We start from the raw sequence: 23,902 nt of genomic DNA, 5'->3' as shown, positions 1-23,902 counted from the left end.
AAAATTATTATTTTTCAGCTGTTTGAAGCTGGTGTACAAAACGGAAAGTAAAAGATGCAAAAATGAAACTTAGGAACGGGAAGCATAGAAATAGCGCATTTCTATGTGAATTTGGTTGGGTCGCCCAAAAAGTTACATATTGCAGGTTTAAATGCCTAAGTGTGCATGCTGGGCTGTCATTTGCACTTTGAAAAGGTGCACCTTGTGATTTATTGTTCATTAAAAGTGAGTCAGAAAACTGCGACTCGAAAACCCCCACCAAGGTGATCCCGCTTCGTCATCTTGGCTCAAGGACCGTGTGTTTCAGGGTGGGATCCCGGAACGCAGCCGCTCCTGCGGAACCATAATGGAGGAAAGCGTGGCAGTTTCATAACCTTGGGTGGGAGGAGCTTGGTTATTCTGGACGAGGAGAGACGGAGGAAGCGAGGAAAATTGGAGCAACGTCAAAGTGAAAGGGAGAGAGAGACAGGATTTGAGCACGCCCCTGAAGCCAATTTCCAGTTAATAGTTTCACCTACCAGATCGAGTCGCGTGTGCACGGGCACCATGCGCGCTTTTCAAGGGGGACGAAACTAACATTTTCACCTCTTTTGGGATGTGAAGAATGTAGCTAGGCTACTCGTATGTGTTATTTAGATTAAACAGTATTTAGAGTAAATAGCTCGTTTTGTTGATGAACTCTGCAAACTACACAGAGTATAGCTGTAGTTTTTGCAGCGGGTTGTAGCCTACGTTGTTTATTATAACGTTTGACAATACCACGGTAGGCTTCGAGGAGGAATAGCCTAAGTAGAAAATCGGGAAACCTGGGCAAGGTGGGGTTAGAACCGGAGACCGCCAACGGGATTATTGAAAAACTCACGTTGCCTTGAAGCTTCGCACGGTAGCCGAACCACTCGCAGTAGCCGAACCCATTAGAATTGGGGAAGCTTTATTCCCAACTCCTTGGTGATTAGTCTACGCTTCAAGTAGCCTAGGCTACGGCGAGCAGAACCAGTTTTTTATTCACAAAAACGTCAGTTTGTTGTGGTTATTTGCTTTGGAACATACGTTTCGGGACGGATTTGGGGGGGAATTATTTCCCCAGCCTCGTTGGACCATGGCGGACGACGACGTACTGTTTGAAGATGTGTATGAGCTGTGTGAGGTCATTGGAAAGTACGTGTAATGTTTGTTGCCTTTTATTACACGCTGCGGTTACATTGTATCTCCTCGAATGTGTCCGCTGTCTAGAGTTCTCTTTCTCTTTCTCTGTCTCTGTCTCTCTCTCTCTCTCTCTGTGTGTGTGTGTGTGTGTGTGTGTGTGTGACAACATGCAAGGGAGGCAGTTCACAGTTCATCATGGTGTGGTGGAGAATGAACACACACACCCAGTATTGGTCATGACAGTTGAGCTGTAATGCATATTACCACGTCGGAGTTACACATTTAAATTCATAGCCTTCATTCTCCTGTGCAAGATGCAAGTCTCCCTTTTTACACATTCCTCTATTGGCAATTCCTCTATTGGCAATGTCAGCTAATTAATGACCTTTGATAGAAATGAGACAATCGCATGAGACGTGCAATCAATGTGTCATGTTGTACTAAAAAGCTATCTGCATATTGGCACTTGCAGTTGTGACTAGGCTACATGCAAATGTGACAATATAATCTTTCCTAATTTGCTCACTCCCAGGAAATCAAATTATTTCAGAGCCAATGAAAATGCATGATTACTTCTCTGTGGATGAATTTCTCTTCTTATGTTATGGGTGCATACATTTTTCCTGCAGTGACAGCAAATGTCTTATGTTCTTTATTCTATATGTTGTAAGTGAGCCTCCTCCACAGCTGCTGTGTGGGTCAGATTCTCTGTCTAGGATGATGATGACACATCAGAATGATGATTATGGTGAATGAATAGGGATTCAGCAAGCTTTAAGTCCCAATGCATTAGAACCCTGTCAGTTTATATTCAATCATGGTCTTGGTGTCCTGTTTAGATGTAGGCTACTCCACTCTAGCATTTGCATAATAGTTGCACTGTAATTACATAGTCATGATTTTGAGTGTTTTGTAATTACACAATTGGAAAGAGACTCTTATATTACTCAAAACAACAGCAAAATGGATGTTTAAAAATACACTATACAGTAGGCTATCCGTGCATTAGGTTTAGTACAGTGGATAGTAGGTTTTCAGGCAGTTAGCAAGTGCCTCTCCCTGAAAATCACGTCTTGAAAACCAGGTGTAAAACCAAAGGCAGCAACACATCAATCATCATATTGACGGGATCAGGGCTGGGTTGGCTTTGTTGACAGTGGCCATGGTGTGTGTGTTGTGTGTACTGACTTTGTGTTTTAGAGTTGAGCGGTATCCAGATTTCCATACCTTCATACCGTGACTGTGCCATCCTGGGTTATACGGTATTACCGGTATTGCACACAAGGGGTGATTTTTTTTCTCCAAAAGTAACCCCCGCCCCCAAACGTCACGGTATGCTAACAAGTACTAAGGAATCCCCATAGCGGATACTAGGTAAATGCTAACAAGCGCATGCAAACATTTACTACTAAGAGAGACAACCCAGCTCATAAAGTTATGAAAGTATCTAGAAATGCAGTTTGCACCATGCATAAAACAAATATTACTTTTACATTTTAGTCATTTAGCAGACGCTCTTATCCAGAGCGACTTACAGTTAGTGAGTGCATACATTTTCATACTGGCCCCCCGTGGGAAATGAACCCACAACCCTGGCGTTGCAAGCGCCATGCTCTACCAACTGAGCTACAGGGGACTAGGCTATGCATGACCTGGACTTTCTCTTCAGTTGAAGACATGGTCACTCTCCACATTCTTATTCGGTTTAGGGAAGAAATTATAATAACCATGCTTTATATTCATATTCACATTTAGAAAATAAGGCGTTTTCACTTCATGACTTGCATGATCTCTGCTTCAGTGGCCTGCACTTTCTTTTCAACTAGTGTAGTTTTTGCTCCCCTGGCTAAAGCCTGCTTGATTGTACTGCTGGCCACCCTGCTGGAAGAACTGTTCAAACTGTCCTCCTTGGTTCAAATTCTTACCCCCTCGCCAACCTCCCTGACCTCTTCCCCTACCATCACCTCTTCCTCTACCCCCGCGACCCCCTCGGCCACCCCTGTCCTGGTAGCGACCGCCTTCTTGATTTTGGTTGTCGTGTTGGTAACCACCTCCTCCTCCGCCCCCTCCTCCTCCCCCTTGATGCCCTACTGCAGGGTAACCAGGGCCCTGAAAGCCCCCTTGAAATATTAGACAGCGGATCTTTATCCGGGAGGGGATTGTCTCTGCTGCTGTTACGAAAAAGCTTGATCTTGCAAGCTATCATTAGCCGCTTATGCTAGCAAAACCCAGCTGTAGAGAATTTATTTTACACATCTTAGATAGTTAACTTAATGGTTATACGATATATAGCTGGCAAACATTAGTGGTGAATTTCAGACAAATGTAACGTGATCACCTCACTTAAGTTGCGCTGCAGGGTTGACTCACCCGTTTTGCTTGTTGGCCCTCTTTGTAAAAAAAAAACACACCTGACTGGCTCAAACAGCTGTTTTGAGAAACTAGTAACAGTAAGCTTCATAATGAAAAGTAATCTAACAGGTGAAATGTTGAATGCCGTCTGCATTATGTAATACCTAGTGCACAAGTTGACTGCAGGTATTTATTTAAAAAGTACAAATATTTAAATAAAGTCAGACGGTATTGGAAAAGTCATACAGAGGGTATTTCAAAATACCCGGGATACGGTATAACACCCAACCCTAGTGTGTACTGTGGGCCTACTGTAACATGTTTAGGCAGGCCTGAAACCTGTGTGAGAAACGGAAAAGACACTGACAGACAAAATGCCTCTCTCTATACTTGCTACCATACATCCGGAGGAGTTAGGTACACACACATAACACAAACATTAGTAGGATGAAGTTTCCCCTACACACTGGTATATTGTCAGTTAAGCATTTTACCCCTAATGGTTAAGGTTAGGATTGGGGATAGCATCATCTGATCCACGATCTGTGTTTCGCGGCAGCTGCTATCATCCCAGCCTAGTCCCAGCCCAGTCCAGTCCCAGTCCAGCCCAACAGCCAATCAGTCAGAACAGATATTGAAAGAGACCGGACTACAATAATAAAGTCGAACACTTCACATTTCCGCTGTTACAGATACACTCATTTTGTTTCTGTCAATTCCAGTGTGGTTTACAACACTTGAACAATCACCATCAGTCTTTGATCAGTCTTGGGCCTACTAGGCTACAGAGTTTTGTTTAACGCAGCGGTGAAGTAGACTGTTGATTTGATCCTGGGAGAAAAGAGATTAACAAAGGGAAGGGGAAACCCTACCAAACAACAGCACAGCCGTTTGTAAAGGCGTCACTTTAAAAGCCTAATGCTCCAGATCTTCAGGGTTTTATGTCGAGGTTAGATGCACGGTGATAATATAGGCCTATATATAGGTCGGCTTAATGCTGGACTGTGTGGGGAAGAGTAGGGTTTTTGCAGTGTGCTGTCCAAGGGTATGTGTGTGTGAGCGGGATTTAGGCCTAAGCTCTCAATTTTAGAACAGTGACCTTAGGCACAAATCCTGTCTCTGTCAGCGCGTGTGTTGGTGTTTGTATATGAGCATGCACCTTTGTGTGTGCGTGTGGCATGTTGCTGTTAGATTGATTCACTCTGTTCCCAAGACTGCAGGGGAGTGAGAAGGAGGGTGCGAGGGGAAGGTGAAGAAGGGAGATGGGAGGGAAAGGGGGATGTGTGGGGAGTTTGTAGCAGGAAGAGGTCCAATAGTTTGACTCTGAGACGTGCTCTACCTTCAGGCTACGCTCTTTTATAATCAGGCCTTTGATCAACTCAGAACAATGTGTGTGTGTGTGCACATGTGGGTTGGGTAGTGAGGGGCCATAATCAGTGCTCTGTAATGATATAGGCATAGTGCTACTTGAATGTTGTTGTGTATGTATGGTTGTGGGTTTGTCTATGGTTGTGTGTGGGCCAGTTGCATGTGAATGTTTGGACTTAGTGACAGCTCAGGCAGATGGTGTCAGTGTCAATATGGACTGTAGAATAAGAGCTGCGTACAGTTCTGCTGATCCTGTTATCCTGCTGTATGGACCTCAGCCTTATTTCATTAGAAATGCCTTTGTTTACATTTGGTCAAAGTGTTTCGTGTTGCCTACATGCTACACACTATCTCTTTCTCTCTCTCTCACAGACAGACAGACAGACAGACGGCTATGCAGTAGTCTCAGGCCTCGTACAGTAAACTATAATCCAGTGTAGTTCAACCCAGCCCAGCTCCATCAAGCCTCTTATCCATCTCCGCATGGGCAGCTTCAATGGAGACTGAATAGGAATTAATATGCTCCTCTCAATGGATCAATGCACTCACAGGCCTGCCTACTGTCTCACTGTATATTTAACAATGTCCTCACTGTGGATTTAACAATGGGGCTTGTCCTTTACCACACAGTGAAGTGGGTCTACTTTAAAGTGAATTACTACCTTAGTCAGGGTCTCAGGCAGGCTTAATAAAGAGCCAATATGTAATCACTGTGCAGCGGGTGGGCAGGAGTGTGGCATGAGTGTGGAAGTGTGTGTTAATGGGAGGAAGGAAAGTGCGTGTGTGTGTGGCCATACATAAGCCTGTCAGTCCTGCCCTCGGGCCCGATTCCACAAGGGGGCTAAAGGGGGCTTACCCCCTCAGTTCAAACTTGAGCCCCCTCAGTTTTAGTTTTATGTCCCTATATAAAAATAGTAAAAAAGTTTAAATGATTGAGTGACAGGTTGGCGCAAAACAAATCTGTATCTACGCTGCACTGTGTCAGCACAATGGACAGGGTGTGTGGGGCGGCAGGTAGCTTAGTGGGTAAGAGCGTTGTGCCAGTAACCGAAAGGTCGCTGGTTCTAATCCCCGAGCCGACTAGGTGAAAAATCTGTCGATGTGCCCTTAAGCAAGGCACTTAACCCTAATTGCTCCTGTAAGTCGCTCTGGATAAGAGCGTCTGCTAAATGACTAAAATGTAAAATGTAATGTAAATGTGTGTGTGTAGGGGGGCTATGGAAAGCCACTGGGCGGCTAGGTCCTCTGTAGCTCAGCTGGTAGAGCACGGCTGGGCGGCTAGGTCCTCTGTAGCTCAGCGGCTAGGTCCTCTGTAGCTCAGCTGGTAGAGCACGGCGCTTGTAACGCTAAGGTAGTGGGTTCGATCCCCGGGACCACCCATACACAAAAAAAAATATGTATGCATGCATGACTGTAAGTCGCTTTGGATAAAAGCGTCTGCTAAATGGCTTATTATTATTATTATTATTATTATTATTATTATTAGGTATGACTCCTTTGGGTTTCCATAAAAAGCGGGGGGGGGAACGCTGCTCATCTCTGTGCTAGGCTAAGTGAATAACGTGATACGCCTCCACCTGTAATATTTGATTTAGATTTATAAGGGCAAGCCTGCTCGGTGTAGTTTACCGTTGAAGCTGCTTCACTCAACTCTGCCTCACGCCCCACCAATACAGAGTTTAGTTAGCTTCTTGGCTAGCTGTAAAAAGGGTTAGTGTTATTAGCCTTAGCCTTAGCCTATTTAGCAAGCTCAAACCAGCTAATCTGCCACGATGGATATCAGAAATTGGCTTTGCCAAAGTACACAAAAAAAGGAGAAGGAGAGTGACGAGCAGCAGCATCAAACCACCGAGGCGCCGCCAAGCCCAGCAGCGATGATGCCGTGTGTGCAGAGCCTACCCACCCTTCCACAAGTGCTTCCTGATGATCTTGGAACAGAGGAGCCAGCCCAGTTTAAATCCTACCCTAGCTGCAGGTTTTCTGTCCAAAAACGTTCATTTAATAGCAACTGTTTTATAGGAAGAGAGTGGCTGGAATACTCGGTTACTGCAGATGCAGCATTTTGTTTCCCAATGTCGAAAGTTCTGTGTTGGGTCTAATGCTAACACAGACAAGGCCTTCAACCAAGCTTGGTATTCTAACTGTAAGAATGCTGTTGATAGTACCAAAGGATTTGCTAGGCACACATCAAGCAAAGAGCATTTGAGACTGTTCTTGGATGCTGTCATTGGTGAAACGTCAGAACGATTCAGCGAACACAACAGCCAACTGGTGTAGGCCATGTGTGCCCTTGACCCCGAGAGCAATGATGTCTATATGTGAAAAAGGTGAAACCACCTATTAAAATGTTGCTGCATAATACAAAATGTAGGTGGTGGGACACATTTGGCCCCTAGCCTAGACTTCAGGTGATACCAACATCCACACACAGGCCTTTATAAGGGGCCTTCGTTCACGCTGTGTGTGTGCACCTGTATTTGGGGAGTTTCTCCCGTTCTTCTCTGCAGATCCTCTCAAGCTCTGTCAGGTTGGATGGGGAGCGTCGCTGCACAGCTATTTTCAGGCAGCTATTTTCAGGTCTCTCCAGAGATGTTCAATCGTGTTCAAGTCCGGGCTCTGGCTGGGCCACTCAAGGAAATTCAGAGACTTGTCCCGAAGCCACTCCTGCGTTGTCTTGGCAGTGTGCTTAAGGTCGTTGTCCTGTTGGAAGGTAAACCTTTGCCCCAGTCTGAGGTCCTGAGCCCTCTGGAGCAGGTTTTCATCTAGGATCTCTCTGTACTTTGCTCCGTTCATCTTTCCCTCAATCCTGACTAGTCTCCAAGTCCCTGCTCCTGAAAACATCCCTACAGCATGATGCTGCCACCACCATGATTCACCATAGGGATGGTGCCAGGTTTCCTCCAGATGTGACGCTTGGCATTCAGGCCAAATAATTAAATCTTGTTTTCATCAGACCAGAGAATCTTGTTTCTCATGGTCAGAGTCCTTTAGGTGCCTTTTGGCAAACTCCAAGCGGGCTGTCGTGCCTTTTACTGAGGAGTGGCTTCCGTCTGGCCACTGTACCATAAAGGCCTGATTGGTGGAGTGCTGCAGAGATGGTTGTCCTTCTGGAAGGTACTCCCATCTCCACATTGGAACTCTGGAGATCTGTCAGTGACCATCAGGTTTTTGGTCACCTCCCTGACCAAGGCCCTTCACCCCCGATTGCTCAGTTAGGCCGGGCGGCCAGCTCTAGGAAGAGTCTTGGTGGTTCCAAACTTCTTCCATTTAAGAATGGAGGCCACTGTGTCCTTGGGGACCTTCAATGCTGCAGAAATGTTTTGGTACCCTTCCCCAGATCTGTGCCTCGACACAATCCTGTCTCGGAGCTCTACGGACAATTCCTTCATGGCTTGGTCTTTGCTCTAACATGCACTGTCAACTGTGGGACCTTATATAGACAGGTGCGTGCCTTTCCAAATCATGTCCAATTAATTGAATTTACCAGAGGTGGACTCCAATTGTCAGCGTCTGGGTGAAGTGGTGAAACGGAATCAGGCGCAGGACACAGAACTGAGAAAAGTATGTCTTTACTAAACACAAAGTAAATCATAGCAAACCCTCCACGCAGGGAAGAGCAAAACAACAGCTCAACAGACGACGTAACAACGAACAATCACGCACAAACCCAGGAGGGAAAACAGAGGTAATATAGGGAAACCAATAAGCCTAATGAGTAACAGGTGTGAATAATAAAGACAGGACTAGTGTGATACAGAAACATCGATCGGTGGCAGCTAGTACTCCAGTGACGACGAACGCCGAAGCCTGCCCGAGCAAGGAGGAGGGGCAGCCTCGGCTGTATCCGTGACACCAATCAAGTTGTAGAAACATCTCAAGGATGATCAATGGAAACAGGATGCACCTGAGCTCAATTTCTAGTCTCATAGCAAAGGGTCTGAAAACGAATGTAAATAAGGTATTTATTTTTAATAAATTTGCCAACATTTCTAAAAACCTGTTTTCACTTTGTCATTATGGGGTATTTTGTGTAGATTGATGAGGAAAAAAAGTAATTTAATACATTTTAGAATAAGGCTGTAACGTAACAAAATGTGGAAAACGTCAAGGGGTCTGAATACTTTCCGAATGCACTGTATGTGTCAAGCTCAGCCTCTGTTATTGTTTTCTAATGGGATAGGGGAGAAATCTGCTGAGAGGGTAGTTTTAGCACGCACAATTACCCATAGACGCTAGAGCAGTGTTCTCACATTCAGCTCCTGAAATATTTATCCCTCTTGTCAAGTCCATGAAAACCTGGTCTCCTACAGCTCTCTGTGTGCAGCTTCATGTTCACACATCCCTCTTAGGAACTTAAAGGTCCAATGTAGCCATTTTTATCTCAATATCAAATCATTTCTGGCTAACAATTAAGTACTTTACAATGATTTGTTTTAAATTAAAATGGTCAAAAAGAAACAAAAATAGCTTCTTAGCAAAGAGACATTTCTCAAGCAAGAATTTTGCTAGGAACCTCTGGGAGTGGTCTGAGTGGGGAGGGGAAAATTGAAAACTAGCTGTTTATAGAGCGCAATAGTAATGGTGTATTTTTGTAGGCACTAACGGAGGCTAACTCCGCCATGGCTCGTTGGTCAAAGCCTATGGGGAAATTGTTTTTTTTTTGGATAAACGGCAGGCTTAGGATATCTTATACTTTTTGTTCTATGAAATAATCTTCATCAGCTAATGTCACTTTTTGTGAATTCTTAAGCATTTATGTAATCAAAGCAAGCACATAAAGCACATTTAAGGCATAATTATTAATAAAGGTCATGTTAACTGACTGATATAATGTCAGCGTTTATCTAAAAACATTCCAAAAATACCATTAATTTCCTCATAGCCATGGTTCGTTAGTCAAAGCCTAACTCATTTCCGGTTTTTAGGACTACAAGCTGGTGAGCTCTATTGGCAAAGAGGTTCGGAACTCTTACTTATTGATCTATTAACTAATCACCAGGCCGGCCAAAACATCCCGCCAAAACCATCCCACCAAAACAGGCTGAAATATCAGGCGGTCTTTTCAAACAGCACTTACGCTAATAAGGCATTATCAAAATTTTCACAATTTTACAGTATTATTCCAACCTCATAGTGTGGAAATACACTACATGACCAACAGTATGTGGGTACCTGCTGGTCAAACATTTAATTCCACAATCATGGGCATTTAATATGGAGTTGGTCCCCCCTTTGCTGCTACTCTCTTCTGGGAAGGCTTTCCACTAGATGTTGGAACATTGCTGCGTGGACTTGCTTCCATTCAGCCACGAGCATTAGTGAGGTTGGGCACAGATGTTGGGCGATTAGGCCTGGCTCGCAGTTGACGTTCCAATTCATCCCAAAGGTGTTCAATGGGGTTGAGGTCAGGGCTCTGTGCAGGCCAGTCAAGTTCTTCCACACTGATCTCGACAAACCATTTCTGTATGGATCTTGCTTTGTGCACGGGGGCATTGTCATGCTGAAACAGGAAGAGCCTTCCCCAAACTGTTGCCACAAAGTTGGAAGCACAGAATCGTCTAGAATGTCATTGTATGCTGTAGTGTTACGATCTCCCTTGACTGGAACTAAGGAGCCTAAAGAACCATGAAAAACAGCCCCAGACTATTATTCCTCCTCCACCAAACTTTATAGTTGGCACTATGCATTGGGGCAGGTAGCGTTCTCCTGGCATCCGCCAAAACCAGATTTGTCCGTCGGACTGCCAGATGGTGAAGTGTGATTCATCACTCCAGAGAACGCATTTCCACTGCTCCAGAGTCCAACGGCGGATAGCTTTACACCACTCCAGCCGACACATGGCGTTACGCATGGTGATCTTAGGCTTGTGTTCGACTGCTCGGCCATGGAAACCCATTTCATGAAGCTCCCGATGACCAGTTCTTGTGATGACGTTGGTTCCAGAGGCAGTTTCGAACTCTGTAGTGAGTGTTACAACCGAGGACAGACTATTTTTACGTGCTACGCGCTTCAGCACTCGGCGGTCCCATTCTGTGAGCTTGTGTGGCCTACCACTTTGCGGCTGAGCCGTTGTTGCTCCTAGACGTTTCCACTTCACAATAACAGAACTTACAGTTGACCGGGGAAGCTCTAGCTGGGCAGAAATATGTCGAACTGACTTGTTGGAAAGGTGCCATCCTATGACGGTGCCACGTTGAAAGTCACTGAGCTCTTCAGTAAGGCCAATGTTTGTCTTTGGAGATTGCATGAGTGTGTGCTGGATTTTCTACACCTGTCAGCAACGGGTGTGGCTGAAATCCACTAATTTGAAGGGGTTTCCACATACTTTTGTGTATATATAAAACACAGGAAAAACAAGTTTTGGACTGCACTGGGCCTTTAACATTGTGAAGCCTTTTCAATTAAAAGTTTTTCAATTCTCATCATAATGCTTGAGACCGTTTGACAGTTGGCTACGTGATTTAGCTTAGCAGTTAGCTTAGGAAGCCAGTGTAGAAATCCCCCCCCCTTTTAGTTTCAGTGAAGAAGACACGATCATTACTGTCTGTCTAGCCAGGCTGAACTGAATGCTAGGCTAATGCAGACAGCAGCACTTTTTCTGGTCACTAACCTCAACGCTTCATTACAGATAACGGCACACACTGTCTGATTGCTTTTCGCCAGCATGATCGGAATTTGGAATTTTTATGATTTTTTTCAAAATTTTCCGGAACACAGACTTTGGTTGGTGTTCCAGCAGAACTTACAGAAGTATTTTACAATAACATCACAGGACTAGTTAGTATGGAGGGAAGTGACAGGGCTGTGTCCTGATATATTGTAATATGTTTTTAGCACATGTCTGCTGAGTGAAAATACTTTGTCTTTATAAACAAGTGCATCATAGTGCGTTATAGTTCAGTGGACGTAAAGAGAGGTAAGGAGGCTTTTTAGGAAGGGACAGGGATTACTTCAAGGGTAAATCCATTTGAATTCAATCACTTTTAGACAGCATCCTTTTTAATTTAAACAACTTTATACATGTTTGCCTGTGGAGGAAGTGGTCAGAAAGTGACTTTTTGGACCTGAATGCCAAAACATTCAGTTGATAAAGGTGCTCAGTTGACCCATTTTGCGTACCCCACCATACCATGAGACATCCATGTCTTCAGCACTGGAAAATATAAACGGTTGAGTTTGATGTAATTTAGAAACTTAAACATGGTTGTCAAACTATTTTATAGACATTTTATTTTTATAAGAATGATGTAATTGACCGTATAATTTAAAACAACAGATATTCCCATTCAAGTCAACATTCTCTGATGTGTGGACCTCCAACTAGAGGTCTTCATGGGTCCAAAAAGTTGTACTAGCCATACCACACCAAACCTTCACAAAAGTTTCTTAAAGCTGCAATATGTAACCTGGCCAAATTCACATAGAAATGTGAGTTATAGATACAGTGAGGGAAAAAAGTATTTGATCCCCTGCTGATTTTGTACGTTTGCCCACTGACAAAGAAATGATCAGTCTATAATTTTAATGGTAGGTTTATTTGAACAGTGAGAGACAGAATAACAACAAAAAAATCCAAAAAAACGCATGTCAAAATTGTTATAAATTGATTTGAATTTTAATGAGGGAAACAAGTATTTGACCCCCTCTCAATCAGAAAGATTTCTGGCTCCAAGGTGTCTTTTATACAGGTAACGAGCTGAGATTAGGAGCACACTCTTAAAGGGAGTGCTCCTAATCTCAGCTTGTTACCTGTATAAAAAACACCTGTCCACAGAAGCAATCAATCAATCAGATTCTGAAATTTCCACCATAGCCAATACCAAAGAGCTCTCCAAGGATATCAGGGACAAGATTGTAGACCTACACAAGGCTGGAATGGGCTACAAGACCATCGCCAACCAGCTTGGTGAGAAGGTGACAACAGTTGATGTGATTATTCGCAAATGGAAGAAACACAAAAGAGCTGTCAATCTCCCTCGGCCTGGGGCTCCATGCAAGATCTCACCTCATGGAGTTGCAATGATCATGAGAACGGTGAGGAATCAGCCCATAACTACACGGGAGGATCTTGTCAATGATCTAAAGGCAGCTGGGACCATAGTCACCAAGAAAACAATTGGTAACACACTACGCCGTGAAGGACTGAAATCCTGCAGCGCATGCAAGGTCCCCCTGCTCAAGAAAGCACATATACAGGCCTGTCTGAAGTTTGCCAATGAACATCTGAATGATTCAGAGGAGAACTGGGTGAAAGTGTTGTGGTCAGATGAGACCAAAATCGAGCTCTTTGGCACCAACTCAACTCGCCGTGTTTGGAGGAGGAGGAATGCTGCCTATGACCCCAAGTACACCATCCTCACCGTCAAACATGGAGGTGGAAACATTATGCTTTGGGGGTGTTTTTCTGCTAAGGGGACAGGACAACTTCACCGCATCAAAGGGACGATGGACGGGGCCATGTACCGTCAAATCTTGGGTGAGAACCTCCTTCCCTCAGCCAGGGCATTGAAAATGGGTCGTGGATGGGTATTCCAGCATGACAATGAACCAAAACACACGGCCAAGGCAACAAAGGAGTGGCTCAAGAAGAAGCACATTAAGGTCCTGTAGTGGCCTAGCCAGTCTCCAGACCTTAATCCCATAGGAAATCTGTGGAGGGAGCTGAAGGTTCGAGTTGCCAAACGTCAGCCTCGAAGCCTTAATGACTTGGAGAAGATCTGCAAAGAGGAGTGGGACAAAATCCCTCCTGAGACGTGTGCAAACCTGGTGGCCAACTACAAGAAATGTCTGACCTCTGTGATTGCCAACAAGGGTTTTGCCACCAAGTACTAAGTCAAGGGGTCAAATACTTATTTCCCTCATTAAAATGCAAATCAATTCATAACATTTTTGACATGCGTTTTTCTGGATTTTTTTGTTGTTATTCTGTCTCTCACTGTTCAAATAAACCTACCATTAAAATTATAGACTGATCATTTCTTTGTCAGTGGGCAAACGTACAAAATCAGCAGGGGATCAAATACTTTTTTCCCTCACTGTATGTCATTGTGATTGAAAGTCTAAGAAGCAGTAGATCTGTTCTATGTGCGCTATTTCTATGTTTCCAGTTCTTAAGTTTTGTTTTTGCGTCTTTTAGTTATTGGTTTTGTACACCAGCTTCAAACAGCTGAAAATATTTTTGGTTATTGAAAAGATATTTCACAGCGGTTTACATGGTACAATGATTCTCTACACTTGCTTGTTTTGTCACAAACTGTAATTAGACAAACTATTATTTGCAACAAGGAAATGGTGGAGCGATTTCTGCATATTGCACCTTTTACTTTATTAGGGTAATATCAAAAGTAAGTCAAGTTATTGTTTATAGGGAAAATACAAACAGGTTATTATATTGCGGTGTTAAATTACGTTTTTTCATCTCGTCCTCTTTGGTTTTCCTTTTCATGGTTTGAGTGCGAGTAGCCCTATAGTAGGCCTACCGGTAATTATATTCTGGTGCGGCAAACACAACATTACAGTTGGAACTTAATTTTGCCAAAGTAAATGGCTGAACAGAATGAAACAAAACACATTTCTTGCATATTTAAAGAACTGGTTTAAACCTTCACAGCAGCAGTTACCAACAAAGGTGAATGCCTACCGTAGGCCTACCCAACAAATGACAGCAATAGGCTAATGCTATTTATTTTACAACAGGCCTACTTTTAACCTATCTAAAACTAAATACGGAGCACAATATTAAAAAGACAGTATGAACTTTAATTTAGCCAACGAAAATATTTCAACAAAATGAAACAAAACACTTTTTGCGTATTTAAAGAACTGGTTTAGATTCTTTAATAGGCCTATAATAATAATGATATATAAAAGGGCTGACCCCATCTAGCCGACTGGTCGATTGTTTGTTCGATAGGCTGTTGGTCGAAATATATTTTTTTTAGTCGAGCAGTAAAAAACAAAAAAATTAATAATGTCATGGTGTACAAGACACCTGTCTGATTGGCTCCTGTCTGAGTGGACTAATCCATTGTGGAGGCCGTGGGGATGGCACAGTCCATCAATATGACATGTGTTACTGAAATTGTATATGGTTACAGTGGGGAGAACAAGTATTTGATACACTGCCGATTTTGCAGGTTTTCCTACTTACAAAGCATGTAGAGGTCTGTAATTTTTATCATAGGTACACTTCAATTGTGAGAGACGGAATCTAAAACAAAAATCCAGAAAATCACATTTTATGATTTTTAAGTAATTAATTTGCATTTTATTGCATGACATAAGTATTTGATACATCAGAAAAGCAGAACTTAATATTTGGTACAGAAACCTTTGTTTGCAATTACAGAGATCATACATTTCCTGTAGGTCTTGACCAGGTTTGCACACACTGCAGCAGGGATTTTGGCCCACTCCTCCATACAGACCTTCAGGTTTCGGGGCTGTCGCTGGGCAATACGGACTTTCAGCTCCCTCCAAAGATTTTCTATTGGGTTCAGGTCTGGAGACTGGCTAGGCCACTCCAGGACCTTGAGATGCTTCTACGGAGCCACTCCTTAGTTGCCCTGGCTGTGTGTTTCGGGTCGTTGTCATGCTGGAAGACCCAGCCACGACCCATCTTCAATGCTCTTACTGAGGGAAGGAGGTTGTTGGCCAAGATCTCGCGATACATGGCCCCATCCATCCTCCCCTCAATACGGTGCAGTCGTCCTGTCCCCTTTGCAGAAAAGCATCCCCAAAGAATGATGTTTCCACCTCCATGATTCACGGTTGGGATGGTGTTCTTGGGGTTGTACTCATCCTTCTTCTTCCTCCAAACACGGCGAATGGAGTTTAGACCAAAAAGCTCTATTTTTGTCTCATCAGACCACATGACCTTCTCCCATTCCTCCTCTGGATCATCCAGATGGTCATTGGCAAACTTCAGATTGGCCTGGACATGCGCTGGCTTGAGCAGGGGGACCTTGCGTGCGCTGCAGGATTTTAATCCATGACGGCGTAGTGTGTTACTAATGGTTTTCTTTGAGACTGGGGTCCCAGCTCTCTTCAGGTCATTGACCAGGTCCTGCAGTGTAGTTCTGGGCTGATCCCTCACCTTCCTCATGATCATTGATGCCCCACGAGGTGAGATCTTGCATGGAGCCCCAGACCGAGGGTGATTGACCGTCATCTTGAACTTCTTCCATTTTCTAATAATTGCGCCAACAGTTGTTGCCTTCTCACCAAGCTGCTTGCCTATTGTCCTGTAGCCCATCCCAGCCTTGTGCAGGTCTACAATTTTATCCCTGATGTCCTTACACAGCTCTCTGGTCTTGGCCATTGTGGAGAGGTTGGAGTCTGTTTGATTGCGTGTGTGGACAGGTGTCTTTTATACAGGTAACGAGTTCAAACAGGTGCAGTTAATACAGGTAATGAGTGGAGAACAGGAGGGCTTCTTAAAGAAAAACTAACAGGTCTGTGAGAGCCGGAATTCTTACTGGTTGGTAGGTGATCAAATACTTATGTCATGCAATAAAATGCAAATTAATTACTTAAAAATCATACAGTGTGATTTTCTGGATTTTTGTTTTAGATTCCGTCTCTCACAGTTGAAGTGTACCTATGATAAAAATTACAGACCTCTACATGCTTTGTAAGTAGGAAAACCTGCAAAATCGGCAGTGTATCAAATACTTGTTCTCCCCACTGTATATTACTTAAGAACAATGGTGCAACACTAATACAAATAATATAATTTTATAACAAATGCGTTTTCTCCCGCAATGGATAGCGGTTGCTGTCTGCAGTTCAGAAACATCAGTGCGCTGTTGAATTAGCGCCTTTTCCTAAACTATGTTGCTATGTGCATAATAGCAAAGTTAACCAGCATATTGGTATTGAGAGCAATGTGGCGGAGGCAGCAGTGGAGTCAGGAGACGAGAAAACAGCACTTGCCTTAATTGTCTAAGAAAAGTGAGAGAGGAAAAGCCAACTTAATTAGGTCTATAATCAATAACCTAATCATTAAATGTGCCTGGCTTTATAAATCATCCATATATATCTACAGAAATAAGACAGATCCTGCTTCTGTTTGTTTAATAGCCTACTGATTCCGTGAGCACAAAGCCTCACGCAACCACAACATGTCGGATAAAACATTTCACATTCTGCTGTTTTTAATCTTTGCTATGCTGTACTAAAGGTTTTATACTTTTTTTTTAACTTATAATTTATTTTGTGTTTACACTCTTCCAAATTGTCAGAAATGATATTAATAATAATAATAATAATAACCCTCCTTTTTCTTGATCTCCTTATTGTTATTATTACTATTATGATCATTATAATAATAAGTAATGTCGTTATCATTAGTAGGCTTAGTATAGCAGCCTTGTATAACCACCACCAAGCTATAGGCCAAAGAGCGAATCCTGTTTAGTCTTAATACCGTAACTAACTTAGGCCTATATTTCAATAGTTATATAGGCTACTGTATCAATCAATCATTAATTTGTTCGTCATCACAACGTATATGAATCATTCATGATTTGAAATGCAATCAAGCATTTTTGTTTTAAAATAAAATAAAGTGACCCTTGAATAATTAGCTTAAACAATAAATAAACCGTTCCATTTCGGAAATTGCATTCACAAATATATGCAACTGTTTATCTTTGCTGTAAAAAACAAACAAACAAACAAACGTTACTACAGACTCTTTGGTACGCTTATAATTTATTTAGTGTTTACATTGTTCCAAACGGTCCGAAAAATTATATTGTTATCTAACAGCACTTGTTTGGCACCAGTCTCAATGTCAACAGTGAAGAGGCAACTCCGAGATGCTGACCTTCTAGGCAGAGTTGCAAAGAAAAAGCCATATCTCAGACTGCACATCTTAATCATATTTTTTATTTTTTTGGCCAGTTTGAGATATGGCTTTTTCTTTGCAACTCTGCCTAGAAGGTCCTCTTGCTCAGTTGTGCACCGGGGCCTCCCACTCCTCTTTCTATTCTGGTTAGTGCCAGTTTGCGCTGTTCTGTGAAGGGAGTAGTACACAGCGTTGTACGAGATCTTCAGTTTCTTGGCAATTTCTCGCATGGAATAGCCTTCATTTCTCAGAACAAGAATAGATTGACGAGTTTCAGAAGAAAGTTATTTGTTTCTGGCCATTTTGAGCCTGTAATCGAACCCACAATTGTTGATGCTCCAGATACTCAACTAGTCTCAAGAAGGAGTTTTATTGCTTCTTTAACCAGCACAACAGTTTTCAGCTGTGCTAATATAATTGCAAAAGGGTTTTCTAATGATCAATTAGCCTTTTAAAATGATAAACTTGGATTAGCAAACACAACGTGCCATTGGAACACAGGACTGATGGTTGCTGATAATGGGCCTCTGTACGCCTATGTAGATATTCCATTCAAAATCAGCAGTTTCCAGCTACAATAGCCATTTACATCATTAACAATGTCTACACTGTATTTCTAATCAATTTGATGTTATTTTAATGGGATTTTTTTTTTGCGTTTCTTTCGAAAACAAGGACATTTCTAAGTGATATTGATGAAAAAAATTATAATAAATACAAAAATAAATACATTAAACCCGACTAGCGAGTTGCACACAGTCCATTTGGCCGCTTCAACGTTCTTCTCATCTTTGTCCACTACAATATTAAAACTTGTCCCTGAGGACATTCCCCTTGTCGGCTTCTTTTCACTGTACTCTTTCTCCTTTAACTTTTGTTTTACTTCAATGAAAAATGCCTCCATGTTCGCTATCAACAGTAGCCTCCTTTCACTCGCTCTTTCTTGCACCTCAGCACCAGGTGCACGTGAGGTGAGCAGCCAGAACCAGATTCAGCTCGACATAAGCTATATGTTTTATTGAGTTGCAATTGGCTGACACAGATAACAAGCTCACACAGTTCTCATCACCTCACACACATTAAATTAACAGAGGATGGGTCCAGTCGGTAAATCAATTTTGATTCCACATATCCGAGACCCGTGGCAATTATATCAGACCCGACCCAGATCTGAGACAAAAGTCCGAATTTAGGACCCGCTCGGTTCCAGGGTCGAATTTCGGGTCTGTTGGACCTGTGAAGACCTCTACCTCCAACCATCTTTGTGGTACCATTTCGTATTATATCATTGACAGTATAATTTCAAACAACAGATTCCCATTCAGGTCAACATTTTCTGATGTGTGGACCTCCAACCATCTTTGTGGTGCCATTTGTAAGTTCAAATTTTGATTTTATTCCCATTTTAGTACATTTATCAGCCAAAGCATGACACCACCCTGTATTCAAGAGCATGTTGTCTCTCAACCAATGGTGGGCACAACACAATCACACTCCACACTGCCCTTTCCCACCTGGACAAAAGGAACACCTATGTGAGAATGCTGTTCATTGACTACAGCTCAGCGTTCAACACCATAGTGCCCACAAAGCTCATCACTAAGCTAAGGACCCTGGGACTAAACACCTCCCTCTGCAACTGGATCTTGGACTTCCTGACGGGCCGGCCCCAGGTGGTAAAAGTAGGCAACAACACATCTGCCACGCTGATCCTCAACACTGGGACCCCTCAGGGGTGCGTGCTTAGTCCCCTCCTGTACTCCCTGTTCACCTACGACTGCGTGGCCAAACACGACTCCAACACATCATTAAGTTTGCTGACGACACAACAGTGGTAGGCCTGATCACCGACAACGATGAGACAGCCTGTAGGGAGGAGGTCAGAGACCTGGCAGTGTGGTGCCAGGACAACAACCTCTCCCTCAATGTGCGCAAGACAAAGGAGCTGATCGTGGACTACAGGAAAAGGCGGGCCGAACAGGCTCCCATTAACATCGACGGGGCTGTAGTGGAGCGGGTCGTTAGTTTCAAGTTCCTTGGTGTCAACATCACCATCGAGCTATCATAGTCCAAGCACACCAAGACCGTCATGAAGAGGGCACGACAACACCTGTTCCCCCTCAGGAGACTGAAAAGATTTGTCATGGGTCCCCAGATCCTCAAAAAGTTATACAGCTGCACCATCGAGAGCATCCTGACCGGTTGCATCACAGCCTGGTATGGCAACTGTTCGGCATCTGACCGTAAGGCGCTACAGAGGGTAGTGCGTACGGCCCAGTACATCACTGGGGCCAAGCTTCCTTTCATCCAGGACCTATATACTAGGCGGTGTCAGAGAAAAGCCCCAAAAATTGTCAAAGACTCCAGTCACCCAAGTCATAGACTGTTCTCTCTGCTACCGCATGGCAAGTGGTACCAGAGCGCCAAGTCTAGGTCCAAAAGGCTCCTTAACAGCTTCTACCCCAAGCCATAAGACTGCTGAACAATTAATAAAATGGCCACCCGGACTATTTACATTGACCTCCCCCCTGTATTTGTTTTTACACTGCTGCTACCCGCTGTCTATTATCTATGTATAGTCACTTTACCCCTACCTACATGTACAAATTACCTCGACTAACCTGTACCCCCGCACATTGACTCGGTAATGGTTCCCCCTGTATATAGCCTCGTTATTGTTATTTTATTGTGTTACTTTTTATTGTTTTTTACTTTTCTTTATTTGGTAAATATTTTCTTAACTCTTTCTTGAACTGCATTGTTGGTTAAGCATTTCACGGTAAGGTCTACACCTGTTGTATTCGGCGCATGTGACAAATAAAGTTTGATTTGATGTATAATAGGGTCTAAGCTACAACATGCAAATATGATACATATCGGCATTTACACGTTTTTAGATAATTGACGTTAAAGGTTAAATTTGTTTTTATTTAACACACTTTTTTTCTCCCGAAATTAGAAAATAGCTTCACAACCCTGCTTGTAAACTAATAAATTATATCAATCTCACCGTTTTATCTTTTCCAGCGATGAAGACATGGATGTCTCATGGTATGGTATGGTGTGGTATGAAAAATAGGTCAACTTTGAGCAGCTTTATCTCGAAAGTTTTGGCATTCAGGTCCAAAAAGTAACTTTCTGAGCACTTCTACAAAGGGAAAATATGTATGTTAGGTTCCGTTCAAATCAAAAGGGGTGCCGTCAAATAGTGATTTGAATTCAAATGGATTTACCCTCAAGGAAGGGATGAAGGATGGGCCATTGTCACTGATTCAGACCATTGAAGCATGGAAGACGGTGGCAAGCAGAGACAGGCCAGTGCTCTTTTGTGTGTATGTGTGGTCCAGAGACTGCGGGCCCAGCAGGTCCTGTTGTCTGACGACGTGACTCATTTATTAATGCATTATTAATTCATTACCTTCCAGCTGCTCTGACAGTGTGTCATACGTGCATAGTCTACAAGCAGATCACCCCACATACCAGGAGTAAAAGGTGGGGAATGAAAACACACACATTACACACACATTGCCTCACATAAACACACACTTACACACTCGTGCCCACAGCACCTAAGGTAATGCCAATGGACAGACACACACACACTGTGTCTCTATGGACTACCCCCTCCCAACCCCTTGCCTACCATCTATCCCCATGCCTGCTGTCCTCCCCTCGCTCAAAGATTGAGATCATTCCCCTCTCTCGTGTCCTGCCTCATCGTACCTCGACGACAACTCAGACTTTGATGCCTCATCCATATGGACAAAATTACATCATTTTGGGACCAAAATGCTCTTTATCCTGAGTGATTCTGGTGGTGTCTGACTCGGAGTAAAACAGGGCAAGAAATCCATCTGTCCAAGTTGCTAATGCAGCCAATGTTATTTTAGGAATAATTTTCCTTCCTTTCTTCCATCCCCCTCTCTGTTTATTTTGTCTTTCTTTCTTTAATTTCTGATGGGCCTTTTGAATCTCAAGTCATCTCCCTCCCTGCCAAAATACACAGTAACCTAGGTTACTGCCCTGGCTGCATACACACGCACACACACCCAAACTAACCTCAAGATGAGCCATTTCCAAGGAAACCACCGCTTTTCAGGATTGGAGCTATAATTCCCCTGCAAAAACACAAAAACACCAAATCACCATCCTTACAACCCACACAGATTCTGGAGGACATTCAGACCACTCCTTATAAATCCACTTGGGATAAAGACAGTTTAAGTTCATTCCCAATTCAACTTTATTTTTTGTCCCCAGATATCTGCGTAATCTGGTTGAGTTTACACACGTTCACAAGACTCCAATATATTCATTGTGTAGCCTATACAGTGAGGGAAAAAAGTATTTGATCCCCTGCTGATTTTGTACGTTTGCCCACTGACAAAGACATGATCAGTCTATAATTTTAATGGTAGGTTTATTTGAACAGTGAGAGACAGAATAACAACAACAAAATTGAGAAAAACGCATTTAAAAAATGTTATAAATTGATTTGCATTTTAATGAGGGAAATAAGTATTTGACCCCTCTGCAAAACATGACTTAGTACTTGATGGCAAAACCCTTGTTGGCAATCACAGAGGTCAGACATTTCTTGTAGTTGGCCACCAGGTTTGCACACATCTCAGTAGGGATTTTGTCCCACTCCTCTTTGCAGATCTTCTCCAAGTCATTAAGGTTTCGAGCCTGACGTTTGGCAACTCGAACCTTCAGCTCCCTCCACAGATTTTCTATGGGATTAAGGTCTGGAGACTGGCTAGGCCACTCCAGGACCTTAATGTGCTTCTTCTTGAGCCACTCCTTTGTTGCCTTGGCCGTGTGTTTTGGGTCATTGTCATGCTGGAATACCCATCCACGACCCATTTTCAGTGACCTGGCTGAGGGAAGGAGGTTCTCACCCAAGATTTGACGGTACATGGCCCCATCCATCGTCCCTTTGATGCAGTGAAGTTGTCCTGTCCCCTTAGCAGAAAAACACCCCCAAAGAATAATGTTTCCACCTCCATGTTTGACGGTGGGAATGGTGTTCTTGGGGTCATATTGCAGCATTCCTCCTCCTCCAAACACGGCGAGTTGAGTTGATGCCAAAGAGCTCGATTTTGGTCTCATCTGACCACAACACTTTCACCCAGTTCTCCTCTGAATCATTCAGATGTTCATTGGCAAACTTCAGATGGGCCTGTATATGTGCTTTCTTGTGCAGAGGGACCTTGCGGGCGCTGCAGGATTTCAGTCCTTCACGGCGTAGTGTGTTACTAATTGTTTTCTTGGTGACTATGGTCCCAGCTGCCTTGAGATCTTTGTCAAGATCCTCCCGTTTAGTTCTGGGCTGATTCCTCACCATTCTCATGATCATTGCAACTCCACGAGGTGAGATTTTGCATGGAGCCCCAGGCCGAGGGAGATTGACAGTTATTTTGTGTTTCTTCCATTTGCGAATAATCGCACCAACTGTTGTCACCTTCTCACCAAGCTGATTGGTGATGGTCTTGTAGCCCATTCCAGCCTTGTGTAGGTCTACAATCTTGTCCCTGACATCCTTGGAGAGCTCTTTGGTCTTGGCCATGGTGGAGAGTTTGGAATCTGATTGATTGATTGCTTCTGTGGACAGGTGTCTTTTTATACAGGTAACAAACTGAGATTAGGAGCACTCCCTTTAAGAGTGTGCTCCTAATCTCAGCTCGTTACCTGTATAAAAGACACCTGGGAGCCAGAAATCTTTCTGATTGAGAGGGGGTCAAATTCTTATTTCCCTCATTAAAATGCAAATCAATTTATAACATTTTTTACATGCGTTTTTCTGGATTTTTTTGTTGTTATTCTGTCTCTCACTGTTTAAATAAACCTACCATTAAAATTATAGACTGATCATTTCTTTGTCAGTGGGCAAACGTACAAAATCAGCAGGGGATCAAATACTTTTTTCCCTCACTGTATCATGAGTTGACTGTGTTATTGTCATTGGTTGGCCATCTTGGATTTGTAGTCAACAACAACCAGCTGGCGGCCACCCGGCTCGAAAGCCCAGTGTTGGCGTGAGCTGCAGGAGTCAGTGAGAAGACTGTGAATTAAACGTTTTTTTATTTGTTGTGAGTCATCATTGTCGTCCGTATCAGTAAAGGCTTCTGAGGGCAACAAAAAACAACGTGGCTCCAATCAGAGAGCTATTTGTTTATGTGGAGA

The 23,902-nt window shown here is 43.2% G+C and overlaps 1 protein-coding gene across 17 annotated transcripts in view; it reads left to right on the top strand.

The window, feature by feature from the left end:
* Positions 1-473: 473 nt before the first annotated feature.
* caska (calcium/calmodulin-dependent serine protein kinase a) overlaps positions 474-23,902 on the top strand; it is a 171,666-nt gene continuing 148,237 nt past the window's right edge. For 10 of the 17 annotated variants that reach the window (XM_041868342.2, XM_041868359.2, XM_041868335.2 and 7 more), the window contains exon 1: positions 475-1,158. In XM_041868342.2, coding sequence (XP_041724276.1) covers positions 1,100-1,158 — 59 coding nt within the window. In that variant the 5' untranslated portion in view covers positions 475-1,099. Of the gene's footprint in view, positions 1,159-23,902 lie in introns of all 17 variants that reach the window. The other 7 variants (XM_041868412.2, XM_041868396.2, XM_041868371.2 and 4 more) reach the window with 2 other exon arrangements.

Source organism: Coregonus clupeaformis, chromosome 4, assembly GCF_020615455.1.
Source record: "Coregonus clupeaformis isolate EN_2021a chromosome 4, ASM2061545v1, whole genome shotgun sequence".
NCBI classification, from domain to species: domain Eukaryota; kingdom Metazoa; phylum Chordata; class Actinopteri; order Salmoniformes; family Salmonidae; genus Coregonus; species Coregonus clupeaformis.
Note: the sequence above shows the minus strand (reverse complement) of the source record. Positions and strands in the feature narration are given on the sequence as shown.